The 10,281-nt window shown below is 36.8% G+C and overlaps 1 protein-coding gene across 1 annotated transcript; it reads right to left on the bottom strand.

Moving 5' to 3' along the window:
- Positions 1–3,287: 3,287 nt before the first annotated feature.
- LOC131627212 (zinc transporter 8-like) lies at positions 3,288–9,724 on the bottom strand. The gene is made up of 3 exons (XM_058898053.1): positions 9,062–9,724; positions 8,815–8,964; positions 3,288–3,612 (listed from the first exon to the last, which is right to left on the bottom strand). Exons 1-3 carry the CDS (start codon positions 9,683–9,685, stop codon positions 3,307–3,309), a joined length of 1,080 nt encoding a protein of 359 aa, XP_058754036.1. The 5' UTR covers positions 9,686–9,724; the 3' UTR covers positions 3,288–3,306.
- Between the last annotated feature and the right edge of the window lie 557 nt (positions 9,725–10,281).

The following is a 10,281-nucleotide window of genomic DNA, read 5'->3' as shown; positions in this document are numbered from 1 at the left end:
GAAATGGAACAGATTTTTCAGCATATAGAATTAGGCATCGGTGTTGTACACTCATACATCCGGTAATGCGATCAATCTATTATTTAATTAGTCGAACAATTTATTTACACATTTCAATGAAAATAGTCTAATATTTATTATGTTTTTATTTAAGGTTCTTGTATGAAAAATTGATGCGTGGGAATCAATTGTCAAACAGATTCCATTTCGTGTCTGCCTCTCGTGTCAACGGAGCGTCAATTGTTCAGGATCCAGATTCAGTAAGATATCATTTAGTTGAGATATTCATGGCCATCAGTACAGAAAGCTTGTATCTTTTACCGTATAATACTATTCCCGTGGGGTTAGTACTTCATTCTAAGTTCATTCTAATCTTTGTATCATTTGTGTTGAAAATTTCCATCTAAATTTTTTTTATAATTTATAGACGTCACTGGTTGTTGGTTGCTATTGATTCTTTCAAAGAAGTGGTGTATTATGTGAATTCGGTAGATGGTGAATGGACAAATTATCCAGATATGAAGTTAATGATTGATACGTAAGTGAGATTGTTCTAAATATTCGTGTGTATTTGTATATTTAATTATTTCTGTGAGATTGTTCTAAATATATGTTTTTATTTTGTTAGATCAATACACGTATTCCGCTCTCAAAGAGAAGCTCGAGTATCACGGTCTAGATCAAGCAAAATTACATGGATCAAAGTGGAGGTACATTAATTTTCACAATTTTTCTTATAATAGTGATGTTACTTGATAAAACAAGACAACTATACATTTTTATTTGTTTTTCTATGTGGTGTGCACAACACCGTAAAAGTATAGATTGCAGATACTTTGTTTTGAGGTTTATGAAAGAAATCTTTCATTTGAATCGAATAGAGATTTCAATCACGGTATGGATTTATAACTTAGGATTTATTTTAATATTTATCGTATATTTCATATAATTTATTACTTTTAAATAAATCATGCATATTATGTTTTGTTATGTAGTACTTTGATGAATACAAGTGTGCTCATTACACGAAAAATCAATTGGAAGAAATCAAGGAGGAATTGTGTGAATACTTTATTGAGAAAAGAATCATATAAGGTATTGGAAGTTGAAAAGTGTTATGAAAAATTAGGTTTAATTGTGTTGGAGCCAAGTTAGTTTAATTGACCGTGTTGTTCTGCTCATACCTTGTAGGACCAGGATCGTCCGCTCGTCGGATTTTGGCGATTTCGGGTTGATTTTGTTAAGGTTGATTTAGTTATTGTAGGGGCTTATTTAGTTATTGTTAGGGATGATCTTGGTTCTGTTGCAAACATGTGAATTGAATTATAATGGTGTATATATTTTGGATTATAATGGATTATATATAATGGTATTATAATGGTATATAATGCCTTTTTTTATATAACGGCTTCTTTGTTGAAATAAAGGCTCGTTGAAATGTAAGGCTTGAATTACAGGTTTATGGGATTACTATGGGATCATAGAATTACAGGTTTACAGCTTTATGGAATTATAAGTATATAACATAAAAAACGCTTAAATAGTCATTTTTAACGTGAAGCAAGAAAACGCTTTTTAGAGAAAGCGCTGCCTATAGTCCACAATAGAAAGCGCTTTTTTATGGAAAAGCGCTGCCTAAAGATGACTTAAAAATACATTAGATAGCGCTTTTAAAAGCGATGTCTAAAGGAAGTTAATAGAAAGCGCTTTTTCCTGAAAAGTGTTGCCTAAAAATGCCAACAGAAGGCATAAAAAGCTAGACAAAGCGCTGCTAAAGGCCTACTTTAAAAAGCGCTTTTCAAAGAAAAGCGTTGCCTAAAGTATACATAAGGCAGAGCTTTTGCGTAAACAAAAAACGATGTCTATACCTCTGCTAAAGGCCAAAAAAAGCGCTTTCTTTGCTTTTTTTGGCGTAGTGACAAGAGTTATAGAGATATATCAATCTAATAGGCAAGAGTATAATTATAAAGAAGATGAAACATCTCGAACCATCTGTTATATTATGTATTTTGTGTATGTGATAACAAATATCTTTGTTGAGTTATGTTACTTTTTGTTCTCTATATGATATAATTGGGGTATTTAATGTATGTTGTAATAGAGGTGAATCCTGATTTCAATATTTAGACAAATCCTTAGAACAAATTACTTGTGTTATGTGCATATAATAACATAGGTAAACCCAAATTTCAATATCTAGACAAACTCTAGAATAAATTACTTATGTATTATGTGTATGTGATAACATTTAGATTACAGTATTCAGGCTAATTCCTAGAATAAATTGCTTGTGTGTCCTGTCAACGTGATAGCAAATGGTGAATTTAAATTTCAATACTCAGACACACACCTAGAACAAATTCCTTGTGTGTTCGGTCCATGTAATAACAAACGGTGAATCTTAATTTTAGTATTCACCCATATTTTTTAATTGTATTTGACGTAGTTAAGGTGCATCTAGATTTCAATTTCAAATTTATAAAGTTAAATGGATAAAGTGCAATGAAGAATCCCATCAAAAGATGTTTTTAATTTGGTTTGAGGGATTGGATTACCTTTAGTGCCTCTTAACTTTGGTGCCTTTGATATAAAAATAGAATACATGACAAAGGTAGATCGCTCCCCTTGGTTTGAGCCCCACAAACAAGCTAGAACCAATAGGAGAAGAGACCAACCCGTTACCCCAAGAAGCATATACGTGGCAATTCCCGGCTCTAGAGAACAAAAGGGGTTGCCCACAAGAAAAACAAACATCATTACCAATCGCTTTCTGACCCCCCCTTCCTGAAACCTTCACTTTTAGAAAAAAGGTGCAGATGCATATACTTTATATGGACATTCCTCCATTGAATAGGATCCTACAAGTAGAGGGAAAGTTTACCCCACATGCGATGAGGTGACAGGGAACAAGCAAAAAGCACTACTACTTTCCCAATTGCTACCCATCACCTTCATACAAATGGGAGATAAATTACTACATACGTTAAACTATAGTATGCATCTTTGTATTCCTTCTGTATATTTGTTCAAACTCTGAATATGTAAACTCATATATTTGTTCAGGAAGTCAAGTCACGTAGTTTATATGTTGAATCACATTAATCACACACTCATTGAAAAATATGCCCTCATTTTTCATCTCCCAAATAGCTCATTTGACAAAATTGCAACGTGATATGGAAATGTACATTCATGCACTAACCAACAATAGGTCTATTCTATAGTCATTTTGGAAATCATCAACTACTTTAAATAAATAAATAATTGAATCAAATGAAAAACCTAACTAAAAATTCTATAAAACATCTAAGCCCATTTGGCTATAAGAGACATTGCACCGGCTCCTAATAGAAGAGATACATTACACCCTAATCGAAGACTACCACTCTTTTGCATCCTTGGATTCATAAAATCAGCAGCAAGAAGATCTACAAGTGCCATATAGATTAAGATCCCAGCTGAAGCTGCATTGAAGATTCCTTCAACAATAAGGGCTGTTGGACTGTTCTCATCATAAACACTACTAATCCCTATGCCAATTCCAATTCCAATTGGAGTTGTCAAAGCAAAGAACAATCCCATGACAGTAATAGATAGATTCTTGAAATTTGCCTGCAATAATTGCACATAGTTGTCAAATAAGTATTACTGTTGTGAAAAACGATACCAATAACAAAGTATAATAGGGAATTATAGGGGAGAAGAAGAACACAATAATTGGTTATAACCGTTATTCTTTTACTTTCTCTTAAAACAAGATTACAAGTTTACAAGAATAACAAATAACCTCTCTCACCCTAAATTAGGATTTGCAGCTTAGCAATGATGAGAGACTAGTATGCTATTTATAATAAAACCTAACATACTAACTAATGGGCTTTTTCAGCAAGGCCCATTACACAAGCCAACTTAATAAACAAGCTAACTTAACAAATTAGGGTTTAAACACTAAAACCTAATTTAACATGCTAACAACCCTAGCATCTTCGACACAGGCATGTGAACAACCTTCGACTTCATGCTTAATCCTGTCGAACCAAGAAGCTACCCTTCGACCATACTAGAGTTCGATCCAATATCTCACAAATCTCCACCTTGGATCTAACTCTACAACATCAAGGGAACAACTAGCTTTCTTCATGCAGCTTTAGCAACTGCATACAGTGGAAAAAACTTGCAACTCGGCAATGTCTTGGTGATCATATCAGCAGCATTGTCTTCAGTCGAAACCTTCAGCACTTGGACTTCTCCACGCTCGATTACTCCTCTGACGAAATGCAGCCTCACATCAATGTGCTTAGTTCGCTCATGATAGGCTGAATTCTTCGACAGGTGTATTGCACTTTGACTATCACATTTAACAGTGATACCTCGACCTTGAAGTTTCAGCTCCTTCGCAAAACCTTCAAGCCACAATGCTTCTTTCACAGCTTCAGTTAGGGCAATATACTCCGCTTCAGTGGTTGATAGAGCGACAACCTTCTGAAGTGTTGCTTTCCAACTAATTGCAGTGCCAAACATAGTGAAAACATATCCAGAAATAGATTTTCTGGAATCCATACAACCTGCATAATCAGAGTCGACATATCCTTCTATTACTGCTTTACTATCTTCACCCAAGGCTCCACCATAAATTAGGACTCTATTCAGAGACCCATTTATGTACCTTAAAATCCACTTCAATGCTTGCCAGTGAGCCTTTCCAGGATTCGCCATGTACCTGCTTACAAGACTTACTGCGTATGCTATGTCGGGTCTAGTACAGACCATAGCATACATCAAAGAACCAACTATATTAGCATATGGGATGCTATTCATATAGGCTCTTTCGACATCAGTACTGGGACACTGATCAATACTCAGCTTGAATTGAGGGTTTGTTGGAGTCACAACTGGCTTCGAATTCGACATACCAAACTTTTCAAGAATCTTCCGTAGATATGCCTCTTGAGATAGACATAACTTCGACTTCTTTCTATCTCTTCGAATGTCAATTCCAAGAATCCTGGAAGCAGCTCCCAGATCCTTCATATCGAACTCCTTATTGAGTTCAGCCTTCACCCTCATCACATCTTCAACATTGTTGCTTGCTATGAGAATATCATCCACATAAAGCAACAAAATAACAAATGAATTACCAGGTCGAAATCTGAAGTAAACGCAGTGGTCGAACTGACTTCTAATGAAACTTATGCGTGCCATGAACTTGTCGAATCTCCTATTCCACTGTCGAGGAGATTGTTTCAGACCATACAAAGATCTCTTTAACTTGCACACATAATCTTCCTTCCCCTTTTCGACATACCCTTCAGGTTGCCTCATCAGGATCGTTTCATCTAAATCACCATACAAGAACACAGTCTTCACATCCATTTGTTCCAGTTCAAGATCGAACTGTGCCACCATGGCAAGCAACATTCGAATGGACCTATGCTTCACAACAGGAGAAAACATATCATTGAAGTCGACACCTTCTTTCTGAGTGAAACCCCTTGCAACTAACCTTGCCTTGTATCTTTTCGACGTCACTCCTTCAATTCCTTCCTTAACTTTGAAAATCCATTTACAGCTGACTAACCTTGCCCCAACAGGTTTCTTGATCAGTTCCCAAGTATGATTATCATGAAGAGATTTCATCTCATCATCCATGGCCTTCAGCCATTCAGTCTTATTTCGACTCCTCATAACTTCCTTATAGTCTCTAGGTTCTTCGTCTAGAACCTCACTTGCAGAGATTAAGGCATAAGCTATAAGATCTGCATATCCAAGTCTCTGAGGTGGCTTGATGACTCTTCTCGACCTATCTCTCGACAATAGGTAGTCATCGTCAGTTTCCTCAACTTCAGCATCTTCTGCTTCTTCTTCGACTTCATCTGGGATATGCAATTCAGCATCAACATGCTCCACCTCAACAGGAATCTCTACCTGTTCCAGCTCTTCTTCAGATGTTTCTGTACTTCGACCAACATCATCAGTTTTCTTAAAAGCCATTTCAGCTTCATTGAAAACTACATCTCGACTGGTGATACACCTCCTGTGACCTGGCTCTAGGCACCATAGCCTATAAGCTTTGACTCCTTCAGGGTATCCCATGAACATGCATTTCAGAGCTCTAGGTTCGACCTTGTCTTGCCTAATGTGAGCATAGGCTACGCAGCCAAATACTCTCAGTTTGTCGAGATCTGGTGGATGTCCCGACCAAACTTCTTCAGGTGTCTTCATATCTAACGCTGTCGAAGGACATCTGTTTATCAGATATGTTGCTGTCGAAACAGCCTCAGCCCAGAACACCTTCTTTAACCCCGCACTAGTCAACATGCATCTGACTCTCTCCAAAATAGTTCGATTAAATCTTTCAGCCAAACCATTTTGCTGTGGAGTACCTGCAGTAGTTCTGTGCCTTGCAATACCAAAGGCAGCACAAAAACTGTCGAATGTCTCATTGCAAAATTCAAGGCCATTGTCGGTTCTCAACCTCTTGACCTTCCTGTCAGTCTGATTTTCAACCAGAGTCTTCCAACTTTTGAAATTCTCAAAAGTTTCATCCTTAGTCTTCTGGATGAATACCCATAATTTTCTGGAATAATCATCTACTATGGATAGAAAATACCTTGCTCCTGAATGTGATGCACACCTTGCAGGCCCCCAAAGATCAGCATGGATGTAATCAAGGGATCCATGTGTTCTTTGTTTGCCTTTGTTGAACTTCACTCTGCAAGATTTTCCAAGTACACAGGGTTCACAAAACTTCAGCTTTTCGACTTTGTCTCCACCAAGAAGATTTTGTTTCCCTAATTCGACCAGACCCCTTTCACTGACATGGCCCAATCTCATGTGCCAGATTTCTGTTTTCGACAATGGTTTCGTGGATACAACATTTGTCGAACCACTTACAACTTCAGCCTCAAGGGTATACAAGCCTTGTTTCTTCACGCCTCTCAAGACTTCCTTCGACCCCTTCATGACTCTTAGGATACTTTTCTCTCCTTGGAAAACATATCCTTTCTTGTCGAATTCACCAAGAGAAAGCAAATTTCTCTTCAAATCAGGAACATACCTGACTTCAGTCAACAACCTTATTGACTCATCATGGAGCTTGAATCTCACAGATCCAACACCTGCAATCTTGCAAGCCTTGTTGTTTCCCAGCAATACTGATCCACCATCTTGATCACATAATTCCTCGAACAAGTCTTTGTTTGGAGTCATGTGCCAAGTGCAACCTGAATCCATAATCCACTCCTTCTTAGAGTCACTGCTTGAAACCACAAGAACATCAGATGATTCGAAATCATCTTGAACAATGGCAGTGTTGCCATTATCCTTACCTCCATGATATTTCAGGCGTTCAGGGCACACCTTTCTTGTGTGACCCTCCTTCTTACAATGGTAGCATCGAATGCCAGATGCTTCGCCACTGTAAGTCTTCGACTGGCTTTTGCCTTTCTTCTTGTCGAACTTACCATCCTTTCGTAAGAGTTTTCCTTTAACGGCCAAACCTTCGCCAACAGTCGAAGGTTTATGCTCCTTTCGTTCATTCAAGTCCTTAGAGTACAAGGCTGATTGAACTTCTTCAAACGTCAGGGACTCCCTTCCATACAAGAGAGTTTCTTTGAAGTGAGCATGTGATCGAGGCAAAGAACACAATAGTAACAGCGCTTGATCTTCATCATCGATCTTCACATCAATATTTTCAAGATCAAGAATTAGCTTGTTGAACATATCCAACTGCTCAGCCAATACTTTGTCTTCAATCATCTTGAATGAATACAAAGCTTGCTTCAGGTAGAGTCGATTTACCAGCGATTTGGTCATATACAAACTTTCAAGTTTCACCCATAACCCTGATGCCGTCGTCTCCTTTGATACCTGCCGGAGAACCTTATCACCAAGGCTCAACAGAATTGCGCTGTGTGCTTTCTCGATCATAGTTGTCTTCTCCGCTGCCGTTAATGCAGCATTCATGGCTGCCTCTCCCTTCAACGCTTCCAAACAACCCTGCTGAACCAGTAGGGCTTTCATCTTCAAGCGCCACAGACCGAAATCATTCACTCCGGTGAACTTTTCAATCTCATACTTTGTTGAAGGCATCTTCTCCACGCTCACCGCACCAATTTGTTGTGAAAAACGATACCAATAACAAAGTATAATAGGGAATTATAGGGGAGAAGAAGAACACAATAATTGGTTATAACCGTTATTCTTTTACTTTCTCTTAAAACCAGATTACAAGTTTACAAGAATAACAAATAACCTCTCTCACCCTAAATTAGGATTTGCAGCTTAGCAATGATGAGAGACTAGTATGCTATTTATAATAAAACCTAACATACTAACTAATGGGCTTTTTCAGCAAGGCCCATTACACAAGCCAACTTAATAAACAAGCTAACTTAACAAATTAGGGTTTAAACACTAAAACCTAATTTAACATGCTAACAACCCTAGCATCTTCGACACAAGCATGTGAACAACCTTCGACTTCATGCTTAATCCTGTCGAACCAAGAAGCTACCCTTCGACCATACTAGAGTTCGATCCAATATCTCACAATTACTATCTTAAAGTGTCTTATCATTATCATTTTGATGAAAAGTTCACAGTACTACCTATAATTGAAACTTTATAAAGACATCAAAGTTTATCTTAAAGTGTCTTATCCTTATGATTTTGATAAAAAGGCATATAATTTCCTCATAGTATTATGTTTCACACCAACAAAACATATAGTCCCGTGTAAAGTCTCAAATAATTTAACACAAACTAAATCATTTCCTGTAGTTGAAGAATAAATATCATAATTAATTATAATACCTGAGTTATACAACTTCCAAGTCCCATGCCCTCAAAAAATTGATGAAAAGTTAAAGCAGCTACTAGTGGCTTTATGGTCTTAGGACTCTCAGAAGTACCAAGAGAAATTCCTATTATAACTGAGTGAACAACAATCCCCAACTCCAAGACCTATAACAAAATCAAAACAATCCATCATAATCAATTAAGATATCTCATCCATAACTATTTATATATAATAAAATAAATAAGTTTGTAGTATTATTACCTGTGATATAATCCTATGCCGAAGAAGTTCTGATGATCGATCCGAAGAAGAAACCTGGCCATGTGCATGACCATGTGAAGCATGAGTATGAACATGCACATGTCCTTCATGACCTGCATTCTTCTCTACATCAGAGCATGACTCATGATTTTTGATTTGCGTCGCTGTCTTCTTAGAATTCTGGTTTTGAAAATAAGAAGTGGCGTAAGTCTCCACCATAAGAGTCCCCATAGCAGTACACATAGCCACAAAACCAGTGAACGGAAAATCACCCCAAGGATGTTCCTTTAAACAAGGTGAAGTAAGATTCTCAAAAGCATCTGGAAGCACATGAATAAAAGCGGTGGATAATATCACACCGGCAGCAAAGGTTTTGATGACAAAGAATATATCTTTCTCAGGACTTAACGCCGGTATCAGTTTTCCAAGAAGTGGTATACAAACACCGATTGCACCTGCCACCATTATAGATATTAAAGCAGCTATCTTGTATCGAAGAGCTTCGGATTTGTTTCTATCTTCATCTTCTTCATCGCATGTGCATTCTGCGGCTATTAGGGTTGGGATTATGAGAAAAATCAAGATAGAAAAGGAAAGAACCTTGATATTCTTGTTCGATTCCATTTCAATGATTTGAAACAAATAGGGTTAGAGATCGGTAAATTGAGAGAGTATATTTGTACTGTGAGAGTTGTTTAACTATGCTATATATATAACAGAAGTTTAGGGTTTTCGGAAAGCAGGTTAATTCCATTGTTGCATTCATATGAGTAGTTGATTATTTTGTTATACTCATAGTGTGTAAAAGTGTCGACATATATAGTTACGTAGCTATAATAAGACTGTTTTTCAAATGGTTAAGTATAGAAACTTACAAAGTCAAGTAATTAAATGAAAACTTATTGATATTATGTCGAAACTTTTTCTTCCGTGAACAAAATGACGTAATTTCTTTTCTCCTTTTTATTTTCCTCTTAGAAAAGGTACACTGCTAACTCTACACCATATGATACACCTTTTCAAATACAGGATGTGGTTGTTTTTCTGTTTTTAAAAAAAATTAAAAAAATTTATTAAATATATTAAAAAAACCAAAACCGTATCAAAATACGGTGTAAGGTGTCACTTTTGGTGTAGCCATATCATTTCTGATAAATAAATAACTAAATAATAAAAAAGTACAGCTCAAAGTCATAGACAGTCAAGTTTCCAATCAATTT

This window comes from Vicia villosa, unplaced genomic scaffold (genome assembly GCF_029867415.1).
Source record: "Vicia villosa cultivar HV-30 ecotype Madison, WI unplaced genomic scaffold, Vvil1.0 ctg.000352F_1_1_1, whole genome shotgun sequence".
In the NCBI taxonomy this organism is placed as follows: Eukaryota; Viridiplantae; Streptophyta; class Magnoliopsida; order Fabales; family Fabaceae; genus Vicia; species Vicia villosa.
Note: the sequence above shows the minus strand (reverse complement) of the source record. Positions and strands in the feature narration are given on the sequence as shown.